Raw genomic sequence first — 23,564 nt, 5'->3', positions numbered from 1 at the left:
CAAACATTCTGAGCTTTCATTTTTTTAATTAATTAATTAATTTATTTATTTATTTATTTTAGGGCCACACCTGAGGCATGTGGAAGTTCCCAGGCTAAGGGTTGAATGGGAGCTGCAGCCACCAGCTTATACCACAGCCACAGCAATGCCAGATCCAAGCCACATCTGTGACCTGCACCACAGCTCATGGCAATGCCAGATCCCTGGCCCACTGATCGAGGCCAGGGATCAAACCCACATCCTCATGGATACTAGCTGGCCTCATTAGCACTGAGCCACAATAGGAACTCCTGAGCTTTCATTTTATTAGGTATACTACTTGAATATACACTCCCTGTATCACAGACTGCTTTTGTCTCCCATTGGGTTAAAAATCTTAGACAAAATATTGAATGTCTACAAAAGACAGAGAACAGTAATACCTGTTCATACAGTTGCTGTAAGAGTGAAGTGAGATTATCTGCTGGCACATAACAGGCTATGGGCGTGTAGTCAGCAGATACGCACGGAACTCTTCGGAGGTGAAAGTAAGCCTTGATTAATGCATGCGTCCTGTTGCTGATCCTTCAGCTTAAAGGTGGTGTCCCCTTGGCTCACTGGGATGTTTTTGCCTGTAGGTCCGCCCTGGCTGCAGCCATTCTGGCAACAACGTTGACAGGCCGGACCGTTGCCATTCCTCAGCCTCGCCGCAGATCCCACTCCGAGAGTGACACGACCTACAATGAAAAGGACAGTTTCATCGAGCCCTATGCCACCACCTCAGAGCTGAGGCCTCCGTAAGGACCGTGACAGGGGCTCAACTTCTTCCCAGGGCAGGAAAGAGCAGCTATGTGTGTGTGGTTGAGACGAGAGCTTAGTGCTCAGGTACTAAGTACTTAGTGCTCAGGCACCAGTGTCAAAGGAGTGCTGTCCTGGGACATTAATCGCTCTTGAATCGTATCCCAGTTTTCCTCAGAGTGAATCATGTTAAATTATAGCTTGTGAAAGCACTGTTTGCTTTCATGGCAGCATTGAATCCCGTGCTGCTTTTGGCCACAGCCTGAGGGGGTGAGAGTTGTCACTCACCACCTCCCTTGTATCTCCTCTCTGAACGGTCACACTGACTTTGCCTTCACTGACACACTGTAACCTTTCTTTCTTCTTCTTCTTTTTTTTTTTTTTTTTTTTCCGTCTTTTTAGGGCTGCATCCACAGCATCTGGAAGTTCCAGGCTAGGGGTTGAATTGGAGCTACAACTGCCAGCCCACGCCACAGCCACCGCAACACGGGATCTGAGCTGCATCTTCAGCCTACACCACAGTTCATGGCAACGTCAGATCCTTTAATCCACTGAGCAAGCCCAGGGATCAAACCCATGTCCTCGTGGATACTAGTCGTGTTCATTACTGCTGAGCCACAATGGGAACTCCCTAACCTTTCCTTCGTCTGCCATCATTTTCTCTGTTGCTCAAGCTGGGGCATGTCCAGGAGCTGAGGGGAGAGGACCATGTGGGCCTGGGATGAGCTTTCTGGACAGAGGAGAGGGAATGTGACACATTGGGCAGCTGAAGGAAGATGTTTGTGGCTGGGAGGACTAGAGTGAGTGGGGGAGGCATTGGAGATGGGGCTGGCGAAGCGGGCAGGCTGGGGGTGCTTTTGGCGTCCTGTTCCAAGGTCTGGTGTCTCCCCCAGGGGCCTTGGGAAGTCACTGAGGACTTTAAGGGTTCGTGGGGATGGGGTGGGAAGTACATGATCAGATTTGCCTTTTATCTGCCATGTTTAATCAGTTTTGGTTTTAGGTTTTCTGTTTGTTTTTTTAACATACCAAATAGTCTCTTTTTTCTTCTCCCTTTTTAGGGGCTACACTTCACCATATGGAAGTTCCCAGGCTAGGGATCCAATTGGAGCTGCAGCTGCTGGCCTACACCACAGCCACAGCAACACTGGATCCAAGATGTGTCTGTGACCTACACTGCAGCTCACGGCAACGCCAGATCCTTAACCCACTGAGTGGGGCCTGGGATCCAACCTGCGTCCTCATGGATACCGGTCAGGATTGTTACTGCTGAGCCACAATGGGAACTCGGCAAATAGTCTGATTTTATGTAGTAAGAGTTATCAGGCTTTCTTTCTCTCTCTTTTTTTTTTTTTTTTTTTTTTTTTTTTTTTTTTGCTTGCGCCCATAACATATGGAAATTCCCAGGCCAGGGATCTAACCCTCACCACAGCAGTGACCCAAACTGCTTCAGTGACAGTGTCTGATCCTTAACCCACTGTGCCCCCCGAGAACTCCTACCAGTTTTTTCTTTCTGGTTTCCGGCATTATGGTCAAATCTAGAAAGATTTCCCCCATTATAGCATTAGTCAGATGCTCACATATCTCTTTCTAGGATGTGTTTGTATTTTCGGTTTTTACCTCTTACTCTTAGACCCTGTGTGGGGGATGTTTGAATATAGCCTGTTTTCCTCCTGGTCAGAATTTATTCTTTGGCTAAGAACAAAGATAAGGAGGTGATTCTGAAATTCATTGGAAAGAAGAAGCAGATAAGACCCTAAGAAGAAATCTGGAAAGACTCTGGGGAGGGCTGCCTTAGCCCCATATAGTTGACATGGTTAGAATGAAGGAGGGCTGGTTCAGCAGTAGACAGATGCCCGTGAACACCTTGAGGTGAGACTCGTGTTTGCCAGCATATCGAGGCCTTAATAAAGGCAGTCCTGGGAGTTCCTGTCGTGGCTCAGTGGTTTATGAATCCAACTAGGAACCATGAGGTTGCAGGTTCGATTCCTGGCCTCGCTCAGTGGGTTAAGGATCCGGCGTTGCCGTGAGCTGTGGTGTAGGTTGCAGATGCGGCTCGGATCCCGCGTTGCTATGGCTCTGGTGTAGACCAGCGGCTACAGCTCGGATTCCACCCCTAGCCTAGGAACCTCCACATGCCGAGGGAGCGGCCCTAGGAATGGCAAAAAGACAAAAAATATAAATAAATAAATAAAGGCAGTCCCCAGGTCAAAAGGAAATGAAAGGATTCAACAGTGTATTGGCAAGCAGTATCAGAAAAAGTATCAGGAAAAAAAAAAAAATCAGCCTTGCCTTGAGCCTTGCCTAATTCAAACCAAAACAAATTCCTGTTGAATGAACGGATTAATTTGTATATACACAGAGATAAGGCCTTGAAATCCTATATCCAGTCTTATCAAGCCTCTCAGAGGGAGATGCCTGCTCTTCTAAGCCAAGAATTTGAGGGTGTTCCCCTCATGGCTCAGTGGAAGCAAATCTGACTAGTATCCATGAGGATGCAGATTCAATCCCTGGCCTCACTCAGCGGGTTAAGGATCCAGCGTTGCCATGAGCTGTAGTGTAGGTCATAGACACAGCTTGGATCCCTCGTGGCTGTGGCTGTGGCGTAGCCCAGTGGCTACAGCCCCAATTTGACCCCCAGCCTGGGCACCTCCATGTGCTGTGGGTGCAGCTCAAAAAAGAAAGACACACACACTCAGAAAAGCCAAGAATTTGGGAGGTTAAAAGAAATTATTTTTTATTTAAAAAAAATTCATTTTATTGAAGTATAGTTGATTTAGAATGTGATTATTTCTGTTGTACAGCAAAGTGATTCAGTCATATATACCTTCTTTTTCATATTTTTTTCCATTATGGTTTATCACAGGATATTGAATATAGACATCTCCCCCCCCACACACCAGTTTTTTTAATCATCTCTGTGTTAAAGAAATCTACACCGGAATTCCCTGGTGGTGCAGCAGGTTAAGGATCTGGTGGTGTCGCTGCTGTGGCGCTGGCATTGCTGCCTGGCCTGGGAACTTCCACAGGCCGTGGGTGAGGCCAAAACAAGAAAAAGAAGAAAAGTCTATATAGCCAAAATAAAATGAATAGAATAGGAAGATATTTATAGTAAATTCAAAGTCAGTGTTTTACTTGTAGTAGATGGGAAAGGTAGTTTCAAATCGGAATGGACATATTAGAAGCAGAGTAGATAAAGGGGCCAAGAACACGAGTGGACAGTTCATAATGGAGTAACCAGGGCTCACACACAGAATAGTATCCGGCCTCGGAGTTCCCGTCCTGGCTCAGTGGTCAACAAACCTGACTAGCATCCATGAGGACGTGGGTTCGATCCCTGTCCTCGCTCAGTGGCTTAAGGATCTACTGTTGCTGTGAGCTGTGGTGTAGGTCGCAGACGCAGCCCAGCTCTGGTGTGGCTGTGGCTGTGGGGTAGGCCAGCAGCTGTAAGTCGGATCAGACCCCTAGCCTGGGAACCTCCATATGCCGCGGGTGCGGCCCTAAAAAGACAAAAAGACGAAAACAACAACAACAACATACAAACATCTAGTTAAAAAAAAAAAAAATATCCGGTCTCGGTAACAAATGCATATTTTTACGGTGAGATTTCAATTCTTTTGGCAAGTTTTAGGGGGTTACTACCCCCCCTAGTCACAGGCTGGGGAAATGATTGTGTGCACCTGCATGTGGACCCATGAAATATTCACAGTGTTCGACTCAGCAGTTCTCCATATGGTGGTTCGTTTAATGAGACTCGTCCTAAATACACAAGAGATTGATGTTGATGTTCGTGACAGGGTTATTTGTGAGAGTGAAACCGGGGGTGGGGGGGAGCTGACTGGGGGGGATGGCTGCCTAAACTGATGTATCTGCTCTTGCCTTTTACGTTGACCTCACCTGTTAACGAGGAGGCACGTGGTATGGTGTGCAGTCATGATCACTGTAAAAACCTAGGTGAAAAGCTCAGGAAAAATGCTCAGAGTGTCCAGAGAGATGGAATAGTGGATGGGTTCACCATTTAGCTTCTATATATTTTGTGATGTGGTTGGAATACCTCATGGTGGCTCTTAGAGGCCGTGGTTTAACACATGTACATATCACTGGGCGTTTGTTGGTTTTGCTCTTGAACGTACTGCTACAGACCGCACTGGCAGAATGAGACAGGAAGATCTTCTTTGCCGTCCTTTGAAATGCTGGGCTACGAGGACAAAGAGGACACTGACACACACCTGTCATCCAGCCACAAGGACGCCAGTGTTCCCAGAGAAGAGGAAGGTCTCAGCAGTGCCCTGTATGCCCTGCCCCACAGAAATCAGGTGCGTCCAGCAGTTCCTCTGCACCTTGACATTAACCCACGATGTGTGTCCAGTGCATTAGTAAGGACTTTCCTTTTTCTTTTCTGCTTTGAATAGCTTTTGTTTGGAGGCTTATTGTTTTAACATGTCCAATCTCATTTTCTGTCTTATTAGGCTAAAGTCCAAAACTCTTGCCTTTATCTTTTAAGACAAGTCCCTCAAAGACAGAGATAAAACTTCGTGTTCTTCTTCTTCTTTTTTTTTTTTTCTTTTGCTTTTTAGGGCCGCACCCATGGCATATGGAGGTTCCCAGGCTACAGGTTGAATCAGAGCTGTAGCCACCGGCCACAGCCACAGCCATGCTGGATCTGAGTCACATCTGCAACCTACACCACTGCTCACGGCAACACCAGATCCTTAAACCACTGAGTGAGGCCAGGGATCAAACCTGCAACCTCATGGTTCCTAATCGGATTCGTTAACCCCTGAGCCATGACAGGAACTCCCATCTTCACCTTCTTAATGTCAATTTCCATCTGATGCTAGTCAGCCTGCTCTTTCCTTTGACCCTCCCATGCTAATTTTCCTGTCACTTTTCTGTATCATTGTGCATGTTGCAATGTTTCTTCAAATTCATGCCTGACAAGAGGAGTATCGTGACTTGTCTGTCTGTAGTTCTGGACATTCTTTGAGTGCTTACCGTACGTGAGGATCTAGTTCAAGCTTACATGCATTGATCTCCTGCTGTCTTGGGGACGGGTTCCATTTATCGCCCTGTCACACGTCAGGGAACTGAGGTTCTGGAGAAGTTGAAGGATCCAGTTTCTCCCCCATTGCCCAGGTGCTCTGGTTTAAACTCAGCAATCCTAGGGTCTTCGAAACTGGTTAGCGTCATTTCTTTAATGGCAGAAGACAGCCCCATAATTTCTTTTTCGTTTCTCTTTTTTTAACATCACTGTAAATGTTATTCATAGTGACTATCAGACTTACAGCCTCAAACTCTACCACTGGTTATCCTCCACTTTTTTTTTGGCCACACCCCAGACATGCAGAAGTTCCCAGGCCACAGCAGTGACCATGCTAGATCCTTAACCCAGGGAGCCACTAGGGAATTCCTATCCTTCCCTATATTGAACCACATTTTAAATGACCTTAGGGAACTTATTTTGAGGAATCCATATGCAAATGTTTAGGAACTAACCATCACTTTCTAGTACTTGTTTTGGTTTTCTTGGCCACACCCACAGCATATGGTAGTTCCTAGGCCAGGGATTAAACCCATGCCAGAGCAGTAACCAGAGCCACCACAGTGACAATGTCAGCGCCTTAACCTGCTGAGCCACCAGGGAACTCCTAGCATATCTAGACTTTAACATGCAGTTAGGTTTCTCTACACCAAGGAGCACCGGACCGGCAGACAGCTGCCAAGAACCCAAAGGAGGTCTGGCCCAGGCCTCTCAAAGGCCTACAAGAGCTCCCACTGCCCCTCAGTATGCACACTTTCTGGCTAGTGTTTTGTAGGGTTTTATGGTTGTTTTTGTTTTTGTTTTTTTTTTTTTTAGGGCCACACTGGAGATATATGGAGGTTCACAGGCTAGGATCCAATCAGAGTTGAAGCCACCAGCCTATACCACAGCTATAGCAATGCCAGATCCAAGCCACATCTGTGATCTACACTACAGCTCACCTCAATGCCTGATACTTAACCCACTGAGTGAGGCCAGGGATTGAACCTGCATCCTCATGGATGCTAGTCAGATTCATTTCCGCTGGGCCATGATGTGAACTCCCCTTTTTAAAAATTTTATGGCCATACCTGTGGCACATGATGGGCCAGAGATTGAACCCACGCCTCCGCACCGACCCTAGCCACTGCAGTCGGGTTCTTAACCAACTGTGCCACAGCGGGGACTCCTCACTTAACTCTTTGGGAAGTGAAGCTTGCTACTACATTTCCCTTAGAGGAGAGAGATTATAGTGACCTGTGCAACCTCCCTTGTCATTTCCAGGTCAAGCAGTTTCCATTTTAGGCAAGTCTGTTGTGGTGGCTCTAGGACCCATGTGAATACAGAATTTTTTTTTAATTTAAAAATTTGAAAATAAAACTAACGCTGTCAAGGGTTGGTGAGGATACGGGGGAGCTCTCTCTTGCTGTGGGAGTGGAAGTTGGTACCACCACTTTGAGGAACCAATTAGCACTGTCTGTTAAAGCTGAGCAGGTACATTTTCTATAAGCCAGTCCCCCCACCCCCATGAGGAGTAGAAAATAATATGGCACATTAGTATTCTCATTCTCCAGAATGAGCAAGTATTGACATCTTAGGTTTTTTTTTTTTTGGTCTTTTCTAAGGCCACACTTGTGGCATATGGGGGTTCCCAGGCTAGGGGTCTAATCGGAGCTGCCCACCTACGCCAGGGCCACAGCAACATCAGATCTGAGCCAGGTCTGCGACTTACACCACAGCTCACGGCAATGCCGAATCCTTAACCCACTGAAAGAGGCCAGGAATCAAACCCGCAACCTCATGGTTCCTAGTCGGTTTCGTTAACCACTGCGCCACGATGGGAACTCCAGATTTGTTAATAAAAGACATAAAATTACAAATAGGGTTGAAATCTTTGTCTCCCATCTGCTCCGTCCCTGGAAGCCATCTTTTCTTGGATTTGGGATGTGTTCTAGAAACCTTTTTTTATTCTTTTCCTACAAGTGTCAGTAAATATATTGCTAGATATAAATCTTCAATTGTACAGAGGTCACCATACTAAACCACCCTTTCCACCTCTTGGCTTTTTGGCTCAGCATTGCAGTTTGGGCCTGGATACACATTAATTTATTTATCTACTCACCCGCCGATGAATGTTTAGGTTACTCCCTTGCACATGTGCTCCGTGTACCTCTGTGTAGTTGTTGGCATTGCTGAATCATCCTCCAAAGGAATGGTTCCCATTTGCCTTCCCACCAGCAGTATATGCATGCCATTCTCCCCCTTTCTGTGCAGCCCAGCCAGCAGGAACATCTTCCCCCCTACAGCCCGGGAGCCAGAGGGGGAGTTCTAGTAGCTGAAAAATCTCACCGTAACCTGAGCATCATCCTGGCCATTCACAGTGTGAATGCAAGGGCCCTTACGCTGGCAGGGGATTTCGGTTTCCTATAGCCTTTCAATTCGTGCAGTGGAGGGAGGAAGACACGTTGACCTTTTCTGAGCATCTTCTACATGCTAGGTTGCTTGCACATGCCAGTTCGTTTACGTCTCGCCCTGCGGGGTAAATGTGTGCAGAAATAGGATAAGTGACTTGCCCGAGATCATCCAAAAAACCACCTGATGGCAGAGCCAGGATTCAGATCAAAGCAACCAGTTTTCCCTGTTTAGAAAAAAATGTGTATTCATAGTCTGTGCCTATCAAGAACATTTCTTAGGAGTTCCCATTATGGCACAACAAAAACAAATATGACTAGGAACCATAAGGTTACGGGTTCGACCCCTGGCCTCACTCAGTGGGTTAAGGATCTGGCATTGCTGTGAGCTGTGGTGTAGGTCACAGACGTGGCTCGGATCTGGCATGGCTGTGGCTGTGGTGTAGGCCAGTGGCTACAGCTCTGATTCAACCCTAGCCTGGGAACCTCCACATGCCGTGGGTACAGCCCTAAAAAGAAAAAAAAAGAATATTTCTTAGACATAAAGCTTTTTTCAAAATTGATTATTCTTAAATTTATTATGTGATTAAAATATGTGTCTGAAAAGAATGGATGTACAGAGCCTGTAAAACTGCTATTTAACCACTAGATGGCACTAGCTCTGAGGGAAATACTGCCTATGGAGTGTGTTTTAATTTCAAAAAAAAAAGTAAAATTGCCTTCCTTATCTTCACATTCTGTAATCTGAAGTAAACAATTTATCATTTTATTATTTTTTAATCAAAACCAGTAAGCTAAGGGAACAGACCAATCCACCTCCGGCACTTTGGCTGTGTTTCTACCTCATGCTTCTCTCTGTGTTTCAGGGTAGTTTGGGCAAACACCTTCATGTCGAGAGTGCACCCACTCAGAAATGGCCTGACAAATGGAAAGCAAGTCTTGTTTTCAGCAGTTCTCTGGTTGGTGCCACCCAAAAGTAAGGCGAAAGGGGGAGTGGGGTGCGTGAATTGTAGCCAGTTTGCGCCATCCTGGAGCCCAGTGAAGAGAGCGGTGCTGTGGGCCCTCAGAGACCTGAGTCCGAGTGTCAGCATCTCTGCTTCCCAGTTGTATGGCCTGAGAAGTCAGGTAACTTCTCTGTGCCTCAGCTTGTTCATCCTATACAGGACTGCGTTAGAGAGGAAACTGTTTTGGGGGTAGTTAAATAAGTCACTGTTTATCTGTCGAGCATCTGCTGAGCACCAGGCATTGTGCTGGGTGCTGGAGAGTCAGAAGAGACAGAGTCCATCGTCACATGATTAATAGTTAACCCATTACAATTATGAGAAATGCTACAAAGGAAACGTACAGGACGGCGCAAGGCCTGCTGAGAGTGACAGCTGTCTTCTGCCCTTGGAGGGCAAATGATTTTTCTGCCGGTTCACTCTTTGTCCTTTGGAGTTTACTGATTTCCCCAGGATTAATCATGGTGTTTATTATTGTCTTTCCTTTTTTTCCCCCTGAAATTTGGTTTATATCCTTTAATTCCACAGAGATAGCTTTTCATCTCCCTCTGTTACTTCCAGGGACTATTTCCTCCCTCTTTTATTAAATCTTTGACTGATTTCGTCATCTGTTCATGCCGTTCTCCTTGAGGAGCACGAGTGATGCATTTGTTGGCTGTCCTTTATCTGTCGTCCAGGTCTTTTTTTTTTTTTTTTTTTTAAACTCAATGAATTTTTTTCAACATCATCTTGTGTGATTTCCTCAGTGTAGCCTCCCTACCCTTCTCAGTACTTTGCTGCTGTGTTTTATGGCTTTTAGCCCTGTGTTCATTTTATTTTTCCTCTCTTTTTTTGAGTTCTGCTAGTCTACTTCCCACATCATTGTGTTGCTTCGTCACTTTTCTCTCTCGATCTCTGGGCTCTCTTCGGTGGGTTCCCCATTTCAGGCTGTGCTGTCTTGAACTTCTCTGAGAGTATAGAGCTGGATTCTGGACTATAAAGACGGGCTCACTCAGAGGTCTCCATTTAGCTTCTCCCACCCTCCCTTCTGCCCTGGGGCAGTGACTCTCCACCTCCTGGACCCGTCACACTCTTGCTCCCAGTGCGCCCATCACTGTGGACCTTTGTAACTGGGACACTTTGTGATTATCAGAGCATCTGCATACCTGAAGTCCGAGGAGATTTGGCAGCTCTTGGCATTCTCCATCTTCTGAATTTCATAGATTTGATAGATGTTTTCTGACCATGTCGTAAGCCCATCCCTTGACCAATTATTGGCCAAGGGGAAGAGAATTACTGTGGACTGAGCCCACTTGCCCCAAACACAGTCAGGACCCTCTCAGCAAGCAGAAGGGGGTCCACCGACTGCTGAGTGGGCCCCACTCCTGCAGTCTCCCTGTCAGCTGCAGTTACACCTACACATCCACGTGCACAGAGAAACGCCCCCAGTCAGTGTACATGCGCGTCAATTATTGACTCAGCTCTACCAATGCGAGCACCTCTGTCTGCACTTGACCCCCAGTAGTGGCAGTAGAAGGCCAGGCTAGCAAGTAAGGAACCAAGCCATCAACCGTGAGCCTGCCGCCTTCCAGCGGTGGGGGCTCCTCCTTGCAGCGGTGAGGAGGCGTGGATTCACGGGCGCTTATTTCATTTACCAAGCACCAAATCAGGGAGGTCCAGCGTGTGGTGGGAGTCACAAAGGTCTGCGTGCAAGCCCACGCGGTCTCCCCACCTTAGGAATCACGACTCCCTTCCCAGAGTGAGTCCCTGGTTCACTACACATCGTGACTACACTCGTGCCGGGACTTTGCCCTGAGGTGGAGCCAACTGGACCCTCGCGCTGCTCCACGTCTTGTGACCGTGTGGTGCCTTCGGGGTGGGGTTCTCACCTTAGTATCGTTGATCTGAGGAAGGGCATCTGGGAAGGTGCCAGTACGTTTGGGGCTGGACCCTGTGCGTCCCCAGGGTTAATCACTGCCGTCTTTTTTTTTTTTTTTTTTTTTTTTTTTGTCTTTTTGCCATTTCTTGGGCCGCTCCCGCGGCATATGGGAGGTTTCCAGGCTAGGGGTCTAATTGGAGCTGTAGCCGCCAGCCAGCCTACGCCAGAGCCACAGCAACGCTGGATCCGAGCCGTGTCTGCAACCTACACCACAGCTCATGGCAACGCCGGATCGTCAACCCACTGAGCAAGGGCAGGGAACGAACCCTCAACCTCATGGTTCCTAGTCGGATTCGTTAACCACTGCGCCACGACGGGAACTCCCACTGCCGTCTTTTAAGTCAGTCCCGGGAATCTAGATGCCGCAGCTTCCTTGTGGTGGTGCCAGGTTTTCCATTATCTTGCTTTGACTTCCAAGTAAGAGAAGATAGCATAGCTTATCTTTGCAGCTTTTTGAATCTTACACGCATGGAATCATGGAGTGTGTTTATTTTACATCTGACTACATTTTTAGGTTTGTACAAGTTTTAAATTATACTGTCCTGATAAATTGAAGAGTTTGTCACTATCGCGTGAACCTCTCTACCTCTGAGCAGGCATTTTGCCTTAATCTCTCTTTGATCTGACATTCTCCCTCTTTCTTTTCTTGTTTTCTTTTTTATTAAAGTATAGTTGATTTACAATGTTGTGCCAGTTTCTGCTGTACAGCAAAGTGACCCAGTCATAGGTATACATACATTCCCTTTCTTATATTATCTTGCATCATCATCTATCCTAAGAGCCCAGATATAATTTCCTGTGCTGTACAGTAGAAGCTCATTGCTTAGCCATTCTAAACGTAGTAGTTTGGGGAGTTCCCGTCACGGCTCAGCAGTAACAAACCTGACTAGTATCCATGAGGATGCGGGTTTGATCTCTGGTTAAGGATCTGGCATTGCTGTGGTTGTGATGTAGGCTGGCGGCTATAGCTCCAATTAGATCCCTAGCCTGGGAACGTCTGTATGCTGTGGGTGTGACCCTATATAGCAAAAAATAAAATAAAAATAAGTGTGATAGTTTGCATCTACTAACTACAAACTCCCAGTCCCTCGCGCGCTCCCACCTCCCCCTTGGCAACTATAAGTCTGTTTTCTGTGTCTGTGAGTCTCTGTCTTTCTTTTGTTTGATATTTGAATGGTCTATTTTTTTTTTTCCATCCTTTAGTTTTGACCTTTCTACATCCCTTTGTTTAGCTGTGTCTTGTAAACAGCATCTAGGGTTTTTTTTTTTTTTTTTTTCAAGTTTACTGAGGTATAATTCACATACCATACTATTCACTCATTTAAAATTACAATTCACAGAGTTGCTGTCGTGGATCAGTTCTTAATGACTAGTATCCATGAGGATGCAGGTTCGATCCCTGGCATCACTCAGTGAGTTAAGGATCCGGCATTGCTGTGGCTGTGGTATAGATCACAGATGCGGCTTGGATCATTGCTGTGGCTGTGGTGTGGGCCGGTCCCATTTGAGCCCTAGCCTGGGAACTTCCACATGCCACACATGCAGCCCCTAAAAAGGAGAAAAAAGTAAGTTACAACTCAATGTAGCATGTAGTCTTTGTTAACCAAGTTTGACAAACTTTTCCTTTGTCTTTTTACTGGACCATTTAGTTCTTTTATGTTTAATGTATATAAGGATCTATTTGAGTTTAAAAATCTGCCATCTTAGTTTATTTGTTCTATTATTCTCTTTTTTCCTCTTCTATTCTTTTAAATCAATGGGTTTTTTTTTTTTTTCCAGTTCTCTTTCTTTCCCTCTACTAGTCTGCAGATTATACTGGCTTTTTTCTTCCCTAATAATTACCCTAGAAATTCTAGCATGTACGTTTTGCCTTCTAGAATCTGAGTTTGCGTCCTACCAGGAGAAGGGTGAAGGAGCTTAGGCCAGGGCCACAGACAGATGTGGGAAAGGCCGCTCCCACGTCCCCGGTGGCCGTGCTGTGGCTGGATTGGCCGGCCTCCTTCTCCTCCCTTCAGTACCCAAATAATTTCCTGTTTTAGTTTCCAAGGTGATTTTCACACTCAGAAGTATTTGGTAGTTTAAACAATGTTTTAAATTAAAACTTTTAAATCAGAGCGTTTTTAGACTATTGTTGCAAATTCTTAAGGCTTATTTATTGATGTATTAAATGTACACACAAGGCACAGAAGCTGTAAGTGTACAGCTCAGTGAATTTTCACAAAGTGCCCCCCACCCAGATGAAAAGAAAAACAACAACCCTCCTAGGACCCCAGAAGTCCCCCTTTGTGACCAAGAAGAGTTGCCACTACCCCCCAGGGTTAACCACTGCCCTGACTCCAAGAGTAGATTAGATCTTAGAAAGTTGCCTGTCTTGCCTATTCTGAAAATTCTATGAATTTAATCATATAGTATGTATCTTTGGAGTTATTGAGAGTCTTCCATTGTATGTAGCCATTGTTCACTGTTACTGCTGTATAATATCCCATTGTACAGCTGTAACATCCAATTATTTATTTTATCGATGATGAATATTTGGTTGTTTCCAGTTTGAGGCTGTGAACATTTGTGTGTGTGTGTATTTCTTTTTTTCTTTCTTTCTTTTTTTTTTTTTTTAAGGGTCGTACTGCAGCATATGGAAGTTCCCAGGCAAGGGGTTGAATTGGAGCTGTAGCCACAGGCCACAACCACAGCCACAGCTACATAGGATCTGATCCACATCTGTGACCTACACCATAGCTCACGGCATCCTTGATCCACTGAGGGAAGCCAGGGACCGAACCCGCATCCTCATTGATACTTGTCGTGTTCTTAAGCCACAACAGGAACTCCTGTATGTATATTTCTGCTGGGTGGATGCCACTCGTATATACCGATGACTGGTATATGTATAATCATAGAGTGTGTTTACGATCAGCCTTCGTACTAGTAGATACGGCCAAGCAGTTTTCCAAAATAGGGTATCTTTATGACGGTAACTGAGTCCCCTTAGCATTTTCATCTTTCCTTGATAAAAGTGAGTGGCTTGATATATTTTTGACAGAGTGAACAAGTCAGATGGTTCCTAGAAGATAAAAACTAAGAGGTCATTTCTTTTTAATTTCTTCACATGATGAATATTGTGGGGGACCTTTCTGCCGTTCCAAGCCTGGTCACCTGGAGCCCTTTTCCCGAAGCCTGGGGGGCACCTGTGAGCCTTAGCTCTTGGCTCTGAAATGCCCCTTCTTATGGACATCTTATTGGTCCGTGCTGCCTCCTGCCTGCCAGCCACGGGAATGGCCCTTCCACTGCCTGCCACATAGCACAGCTAAGCCAAGCTGATCACATTAGCAAGATTTTACTCAAGAATCAGGATAGCAGAGGGAAGCCACCAGGGAGCACCAGTCACAGCTTGAGTATACAAGACTGTTCTTCCCCCAGGCAGCCTCTGTCCCCGCCCCGAGGGCTTTGCCAGTGGTATCCTGCTCATCCGGGCAGGACAGCTCTGTAGCCCTGCCCCCATTCATGGAACCTGCATATGAGATACTCACAGACAGTGGAGGGAGAGTTCCATTCCATCAGGAAAGGTTTCTGATGGACTCATTGCTGGCGAGCGTAATGGACCTTGGGTCCCAAACCTTGCCTGGACGAGGATTCTCAGAGGGCAGATTGGCAGCCCTTGTCCCCCTTGGCGATGAATGGCACAGCATCAGTAACAGGGCAGGGTGGTATTGGGTGCTATGCAGAGCAGGCGGAAGGGGGCCCTTTCCTGGGTTGGTCCCTGGCAGGAATGAGGAAGGGAAGCTGCCCACATAGCATAGACGGAAGGTGGGCTGTAAAGTCCTCAGCGGCTTAAGCGTAATTTGGGCGCCCTTGCCTTGGCCACTGGGCTTTTCCTGAGGGCCTCGATGTTTCATCCAGCCTTGTCAGGTGTGGTCCTTTTGTGTCTCAGAGAAGGGGTAGCAGTGGAGAAGGTATGGAATAAGGCATTTGAATCTGTCGGGAGGAAATTTCATACAGATAGCAGTTATCACATGTTTGTTCCTTTGTCTTTTGTAACAAAAAGATTCCATCGTCATATGGGACAGACAGTGAAGATGAGGCAAATATTTCTGAACAAGATGGGTTTCCAGGCTCACCTCTTATACCAGAGAGCACACGAGAAAAAGGTAAAACAGTTTTTTATTTAACATGAAAGTGTTTCATAGCAATAAATATTGGTTAATTGGGGGAACATGTAGCTGTTGCACCTCCATGCTGTGGTTCCCTGCGGACATTGGAGAAGTTGTAGCCATGGCCCACAGTGGCAGGTGGAGAAGTTAGCTGAGAGGCGTGGTGCTAACAGAACTCACTGGAAAGCTGCCCTCCCCAGGGGCGTTCCAGAAGTCACCCGTAGGGAGGTACTGCTGGCCACCTGGAAAGAGGGAAGGAGGAGGGAGAGAGGCATGGAGACAGCACACCTTCCTTCTCCACTGTCTCTTCTGCGCCCTCTACTGATGCAGTGTATTGTTGCACCACCTGTCAAGGCAATGAAGGTAGATTTGGTGGTACATATACACAATGGAATACTACTCAGCCATAAAAAAGAACGGAATAATGCCATTTGCAACAGCATGGATGCAACTAGAGATTCTCATTCTAAGTGACATGGGTTAGAAAGAGGAAGACAAAACCGTATGATATCACTTACATGTGGAATGTAAAATACACAAATGAACCTATCTTCAGAACAGAAACAGACTCACAGACATGGAGAACAGACTTATGGTTGCCAGGGGGGAGCGGGGAGGGAATGGGATGGACAGGGAGTTTGGGGTTAGTAGATGCAAACTATGACATTTAGAATGGATAAGCAACGAGGTCCTGCTGTACAGCACAGGGAACTGTGTTCAATCTCTTGGGATAGAACATGATAGAAGATAATATGAGAAAAAGAATGTTACATATATGTTTGGGTCACTTTGCTGTACAGCAGAAATTGACAGAACGTTGTAAATGAACTATTATTTTAAAATGTTTTTTGAAAAGTGGATTTGAAGCTGAAAGGCAGTGATATCCGGTAACATGAACTTGGAGCACAGGTGGTAGCTGGGAGAGAGTGCAGCTCCCACACTGGATTTGGGTTTGTGATGGGGATTAAAAGCCCCTGAACACTTGTGAAAAAGGCCCCACACCAACCCCAAACTCAAAGTCAGTGACTTTGGCCTGGGGCCCAGAAGGTCTGTATTTTTAACAAGCTCTTTAGAGAGTCTGATGTGAGTAACCCTTGGACAACGCATCAGAAACGCTAGCTTTTAGTGCTTGGGTTCCGTCATTTCCAGGTGGCGAGAGGCTTGAGAGGCTGAGATTCTTAATTCCACCTCTCCTGAGACTGAGTGCCCTTCTCATCCGATTTTTGTAAGGATTACATTTCGTCATGCATGAAGCACAACGTCCTCCGTAAATGCTAGCTGATAATTATAGTCTCAAGGCTCAAGCCTCCAGTTCTACCAGCCTGGCACACCACTCTGTGTCCTAACAGTACCCAGACAAGAAGCTGGGACCGTGACGTCCTTTGGTCCTGGCACCAACATCTGACCAAGGCGAATGCTGCTTCCAGGCAGTGGAGGCAGAGAAGGATGGAGCCTTAGCCCATCTGGGCAATGGCGGGTGGAACACGGGGAGGACCCTGGCAGAGGGTGTTGGGAAGGCGAGGGAGGCTCAGTTACACTGAGGAGTCTGGTCTTAGCTCTGCTGTCATGTGAGCCCCTGAAGGTGCTCAGGAACCAGCCCGGGGAGAGATGGGTAGTTGTGAGCTGGGTGCCTGCCGAGATCTGGCTGTGACCTTATGAAGGCTGCCCCACCCTGGGTCTTGTTTAGTTTATCTGTAGAAGGATTCCTAAGAAGGAGCATTCCCAAGATTGTACTCTTCTGAGTTGTCAGATGTCTTTATCTGCTTTTTCTCTCTCTTTTTCAATCAGATGATAAACATTCTCTTCTGAATTTAAAGGTAAGAATAGCTTTTTTTTTTTTTTTTTTTTTATCTTTTTAGGGCTGCACCTGTGGCATATGGAATTTCCCAGGCTAGGGATGGAATTGAAGCTATATCTGCTGGCCTGCACCACAGCCACGGCCATGCAGGATCTAGCCACGTTTGCCACCTACACCACAACTCACAGCAGTGCCGAATCCTAAACCCACTGAGCGAGGCCAGGGATTAAACCTGTGTCCTCATGGATACTAGTCGGATTCATTACCACTGAACCATAACGGGAGCTTTTTTAAAACTGGTTTCTTCAATAAATAGAATTTCCACCATAATTTCAAAACAACTTTTGTGATTTATGGGGGAGAAAACTTCCCTTGAGAATTCTTTTCCATTGAATGCTTTTTTTTTTTTTTTGCTTTTTCTAGGGCTGCTCCCTCGGCATATGGAAGTTCCCAGGCTAGGGGTTTAATCAGAGCTGTAGCCGTCGGCCTACACCAGAGCCATAGCAACACAAGATCCGAGCCGCGTCTGTGACCTACAGCTCACGGCAACACTGGATCCTTAACCCACTGAGCAAGGCCAGGGGTCAAACCCGCAACCTCATGGTTCCTAGTCAGATTCGTTAACCACTGAGCCACGACAGGAACTCCTCCATTGAATGCTTTTTAAAAAATATTTTTAAAATGTAAAGAAACTCATGTTTCGCATAGTTTAAAATGAATGTAATGTGTTGAGCAATTAGAAATTACACTTCCATTCTAGTTTGTAGAATGAATAGACAGTAACCAATTTGTGGAAATGGAAATAGTTCCCCTTAAGTTTTTAATTCTGCAATGTCATAGGAGTTTAAAAATTAAAGACTTCTCAGTAGAGTTAATTTATAACCTTATCTACTTTTTTAGCAGAAATTAGAAACTTTGTATCAGACTGATGTGTAATGAAAAAAGTGAACAAAAGTCAAAGCCATCCCTTCGCTCTAGGTTTTGGGTTGAAAAGGAGGACCTTATATTATTCTCTTAGCACTTTGAAAACATGCTTCTCTGCAGCTTCTGAGGTCTTTTTACATATCCCAAGGGGAAAAGGCCAATTGGAGTTTGCTCTGTGCATCTCTGCTCAGCACCTCCAGTCATACCTATGCTTTAGACTATGAACTGATGGCGTGTCACTCATGGGACCTGAATGTAAACAGAGTGACTGACTACAAATAACAATTGCTAGAGAGGGTGTGGAGAAACGGGAACCCTCCTGCACTGTTGGTGAGAATGTAAATTGGTGCGGCCATTGGTGCAGCCACTTAAAAAACTAAAAAGAGTTATCATATGATCCAGCTGTCCTACTCCTGGGTATATGTCCAGAAAAGATGAAAACTCTAACTTGAAAAGATACATACACCCCAGTGTTCATTGCAGGGCTATTTCCGATATGCAAGACATGGAAACAACCTAAATGTCCATCAACAGGTGAATGGATGTATATGTAGTATATATACACAGTGGAATATTATTTTGTCATAAAAAAGAATGAAATAATGCCATTTGCAGCAACATGGATGGATCTAGAGACTGTCATATTGAGTGAAGTATGCCAGACAAAAACAACTATTGTATGAATCATTTATATGAGGAGTCTAAAAAAAAATACAAATGAACTTATTTACAAAACAGAAATAAACTCACAAACATAGGAAAGAAACTTACAGTTACCAAAGGGGATGAAGGAGAAGGATAAATTAGGAGTATGGGATTAACAGATAGACACTACTATGTATAAAATAGATAAGCAACAAGGATGTACTGTTTAGCATAGGGGATTGTATTCGATATCTTGTAATAACCTGTAATGTAAAAGAATTGGACAAAAAGATGTATAACTGACCCACTTTGCTACACATCGTGAAACTAATACAGTGTTGCAAATCATCTACACTTCAGTAATGATAACAAAAGACACAGTGACTGAACTCATGGCCAAAAAGGCAGGAAGAAAGCAGGGCTTCCCTTACTGCCAAGAAGGGAAGAGCCTTAAAATTAGGATTCAGTCGAGAGAGAGAGAGAGAGAGAGAGAGAGAATATTAAATGTTTCTAAAGCTACAACAAACTAGCAACTACAAGATCCAAAATGAAGGGGGTGAAATGTACTTAAATAGTTGCTATGTGATGACCTAGCTGCTTGTGCCAGTCCACTTTTGGAAGACGCTGAGACTCTTCATTCATCGCTCTCGCGTTTTTTTCTTCCCTAGGATGAAAAGCCACCGTTATGTGAGAAACCTCCACCTTCTCCAGGTATTTGCCTTTTGAATTTCATTGTATTTGAAAAGGTTATTGTTTTAGAGAATACCGAGAATAATCTCTCATAAAATAACAATCACTTTTTTTTTTTTTCTGAAAAGACTATTGCTTTTGTTCAGTTATCAAAATTGGGAAGAGGGAGCCATTTGCTGAGCTTCCATCTTTATCTTAAAAGAGAGGGTCCTGGAGTTCCCGTTGTGGTGAAGCAGAAACGAATCTCACTAGTAACCATAAGGTTGTGGGTTCGATCCCTGGCCTTGCCACGAGCTGTGGTGTAGGTTGCAGACACGGCTCAGGTCCTGTGTTGCTGTGCCTGTGGTATAGGTTGGTGGCTGTAGTTCTAATTCGACCCCTAGCCTGGGAACCTCCATATGCCGCAGGTATGGCCCTCAAAAGCAAAAAAAAAAAAGTCCAAACATTCAAACTTTGGATGATGGATGTATGTCCCCATGGGATGTGCTCAGATCTGGTGGGTGGACCTGAGAGATGTGGGCAGACCCTGGGAGGGGGGAGTCTATGCAAATGAGGGCTCTGCTGGGAGGGGGGTAGAGGTGGAGCTCAGAGGTCCGTAGATAATCTCTTGGGTGCCCTGCCCTCTAGCTTGGGAAGCTTCTTAAGCTTCCAAAGTGGATTTGGTAATTTTTTCCTGTTATGCCTCATGTCTGTAAAACCTACGGGGTATCAAGGCTTTTGTCTGTCCTCCATGTCAGATTAACTTTGTTTTCACTTGGTGTTTGGGGTGCTGTGCTCCAGAATATTGCTGAGGCTCTAACGTCTAGCCCACAGGTTTGTTCTTCGTTGTGTGTATTCTTTTATTATTTTTATTTATTTTATTTTTATTATTTTATTATTATTATTATTTTTTTTTTTTTTTTTTTGCTTTTTAGGGCCGCACTCACGGCACATGGAGGTTCCCAGGCTAGGGGTCTAATTGGAGCTACAGCTGCCAGCCTACACCACCACCACAGCAATGCCAGATCCAAGCCTTATCTGCAACCTACATCACAGCTCACGGCAACACCGGATCCTTAACCCACTGAGCAGGGCCAGGGATTGAACCCGCATCCTCATGTCTACTAGTTGGATTCGTTTCCACTGAGCCACAAAAGGAACTCCCTTTGTTGTGTGTATTCTGTTGCTCAGCCCATCCTCTGAATTTGCATAATTAATGAAACTGTTTATTTCCATGATTTCTACTAAGTATTGGCAAGCATCTCTCTAAGAATCTTAACTACACTCATTCTAAAGTCTTAACAGTTTGTGCCACTGCCAGCTCTGTCCTCTGTTATTTGTTTTGTTTTTATTGACCATGCCCGGGGCATATGGAACCTCCGTGGGCCAGGGGTGAAACGGCAGCACCCCAAGCCACTGCCCACACTGGATCCTTAACCCACTGTGCTGTGAGAGAATGCCTGTCCTCTGTCGTTTGATTTTGGTACTTCTTTTAACTCACATGGTTCTTTGGTGATATGTGCGCCTTGGTCCTTGGGAGTCCCTGTTGGTCTGCTGTCTGGAGCTGCCAGCATTCCTGCTGGGAAGCTCTGCCTCCACCTCCACGTCCATTCGTCCATTCGGAGGCATGTTGGGCAGATCCCATCACAGTCCTCACCTCTTGTGATCTCATGGAACGTTGCTCTCTGTCTTCCTCCACTCTTTCCTGCTACCCCTTCCTAAAATCCTTCGTGGCTTCTGGTTTCCTTCTCGCCCTGGTGCCTTCAGGTACAACCACACGCTGGTGGCTCCTCATCCTCTCCAGCTGCGGCTGCCTTCGGAGCTTCAGGCCCAAGTCCTGAGCTGAGCCTCCCCCCACCCCCCGTCTGCTTTCTTTTCAAAGTTGGTGCGCTGACAAATAACAGCACTGAGAGTGGAGCAGCCAGCATGAACTTGTGTCCCTTATCTGCTGGATTCTTCCAAACCACGCGTCTTGGCCCTCTTCCTTGATTTGTCCCTTCCTCGCTGTCCACATCCAGTCAGCTTTGGTGCTCTGCTAAGTCTGTGCCCCTGAATTCTTCTTTCACATCCTTTCCTTTCTGTCCCCACCCTGAGAGCCTCCAGACTGGTCTCTCTGCCTCTGGGCGAGGCGTCCTTCCCATTCACTTTCTTCCCTGCTGGCTTCAGGGATCGCTCTGAGAGTGAGCCTGTTCCTTTTGGTACTTCTGCCTAAAAGCCTTTCTGGCTCCTGGTGGACTGCATGATAAAACCTCCACTCTGCAGATTATGATTTGCAAGCCCCTCCGTGGGTTCCTGCCTCCCCTTTGTTACCCCTCGTCCCCTTGCCCACACGGAGTCTCAGCAGACCAGTCACTCTTTGCAGTACCAGCCATTCGCTTTTAGTTACTGAAGAGCAGAGCACGAGTCCTGACATGAAGGAGTTGCTCATGTGGGTTTCGGAATAAAGCCTCCTGTAATTTCAATTTAAAGTTGTAAATATCAACGTTTTAAAACTTTTTTCCTGTGCCTTTTTAGATATAACTGGTAGAACACGTCAAAGATGTATAGAAAGAACCAAAGAAAAGTTCGAGAAATTAAAAGAAGAAAATTTGCATCTAAACAATGCAAATCAAACCCTTAGTCTTGAACTTAACTTAATGAAGCAAGCAATGAAAGAACTACAGTTAAAACTTAAAAGGATGGAAAAAGAGAACAGAAAGCGGAGAGAGGTTGAGAAAGCATCATCTCAGGAAGGTGGGGAAGCCTACACATTTCTGTTAAAGGAACTAACAGGAATTCACATTTCCTTACTTATTTTGAGAGTTAAACATTTTATGTCTTTCTTAATATTAACTGATACTTGGTTACAATATTTAAGGTCTTTCATTAATATCCTTATACTTCTTGAAATTTTATTTCATCTTCTATGTCATTACTATGATAGAGAAATCTCAGGACTTCTTTTGGTTCTTGATACTTAACGTAGTATTTTGCAGATATCTCGTACCAATTTTTATCCCCGTGAGCAGCATATGAAAGTACCTCTTTCACCACATATTTACCAATGATGAGGATTATGTTTTCCTCACTAATTTGATAGGTTGAAAAAAAAAAGAGTGCCATTTTAATTTGATTTCTCTATTTTATTGATGAGGTTGGATATTTTTTCATTATCTTTGCAGGTTTATTTGTCTTTCATAAATTTCCCTACTTTAAATTGAGATGCTTTTATCTCTTCTCTTGATTTGCAAGAGCTCTTTACATATTAAGGATTTTAGCCCTTTGTTGTGTACTTAGTATTTTCTCAGTTTTTTGATAATTCAGCAAAATGTATAGGGTATTTTTCCATTGTGACTTACGCCCTTAGTATTAAGTTATTTTTAATGCTAAATTTATATAATTAAACACTAATGTTTATCCTATATAATTTTCAAGGCACATATTTGTATATTATCAGGAATAATGACTTTTTTCCCAGTCTAGAATTTTTTTTACCTTAAATATACATGCAAAAACTTCCACAAACTTCCAAAACACTGTTGATTATTCATTGTTAAAAAGCTTAGTAACTTATATTCATTTATATCTGTATATTTGTCATTCACTGCCTCTGTGAGCCTAAGAGGGAAAGAAGGACAGATAACCAGCAATTTATATAAAATCTTGTTAAATTTGATATAAGTTCTTATTGTATGATGTTAAATTTATTTTTTTCAGTAGTTGCTGCCCCTGAATTACATTATCTAAGAAAACAAGCTCAAGAACTGGTGGATGAAAATGATGGGTTGAAAATGACTGTCCATTGTTTAAACGTAGAACTGAGTAGATATCAAACCAAATTCAGGCATTTATCCAAGGAAGAGGTAATGTTTCCTATTAAGAAAAATAACTTTTCTGATATTTTAGTCTTTACTGTTGAATTGGTTTCCACTTCTGAAAGGTTTATATTTTTATAATTTGGTATAAAACAAGATACATCCAAAGTACAGTCTTTCTGAGGACCTTTCTATTTTCTCCCTCCCTCCCTTTCTCAAAACAAAAGCAATACAGGCTCTTAGTAGAAGAATTGGGACAATATAGATGTGTATAAAATAAGAGGTAAAAGTTTATGTTGGCTGCTCCATTCTCGGTCCTGTTTCCCAAGGTTATAGCTGTTGTTTGTCAGTGCATCAACTTTGAAAAGAAAGCAGACTATAGTTTTTTTGGGTTATATCTTTTTAGGGCCACACCTGTGGCATATGGATGTTCCCAGGATAGGAATTGAATCAGAGCTGTAG

At 44.7% G+C, this 23,564-nt stretch overlaps 1 protein-coding gene across 7 annotated transcripts in view; it reads left to right on the top strand.

Annotated features, from left to right (window-relative positions):
• CEP89 (centrosomal protein 89) overlaps window positions 1-23,564 on the top strand; it is an 81,612-nt gene that overhangs the window by 11,695 nt on the left and 46,353 nt on the right. For 2 of the 7 annotated variants that reach the window (XM_021094282.1, XM_021094278.1), the window contains exons 3-10: window positions 618-776; window positions 4,916-5,090; window positions 9,072-9,164; window positions 15,167-15,269; window positions 17,061-17,089; window positions 19,308-19,350; window positions 21,823-22,041; window positions 23,005-23,150. In XM_021094282.1, the coding sequence (XP_020949941.1) occupies window positions 618-776; window positions 4,916-5,090; window positions 9,072-9,164; window positions 15,167-15,269; window positions 17,061-17,089; window positions 19,308-19,350; window positions 21,823-22,041; window positions 23,005-23,150 (967 nt within the window). Of the gene's footprint in view, window positions 1-617; window positions 777-4,915; window positions 5,091-9,071; window positions 9,182-15,166; window positions 15,270-17,060; window positions 17,090-19,307; window positions 19,351-21,822; window positions 22,042-23,004; window positions 23,151-23,564 lie in introns of those variants that run through there. The other 5 variants (XM_021094280.1, XM_021094284.1, XM_021094279.1 and 2 more) reach the window with 4 other exon arrangements.

Source organism: Sus scrofa, chromosome 6 (assembly GCF_000003025.6).
Source record: "Sus scrofa isolate TJ Tabasco breed Duroc chromosome 6, Sscrofa11.1, whole genome shotgun sequence".
Taxonomy (NCBI): domain Eukaryota; kingdom Metazoa; phylum Chordata; class Mammalia; order Artiodactyla; family Suidae; genus Sus; species Sus scrofa.
The sequence above is the reverse complement of the archived record's forward strand: the minus strand, read 5'-3'. Positions and strand labels throughout refer to the sequence as shown.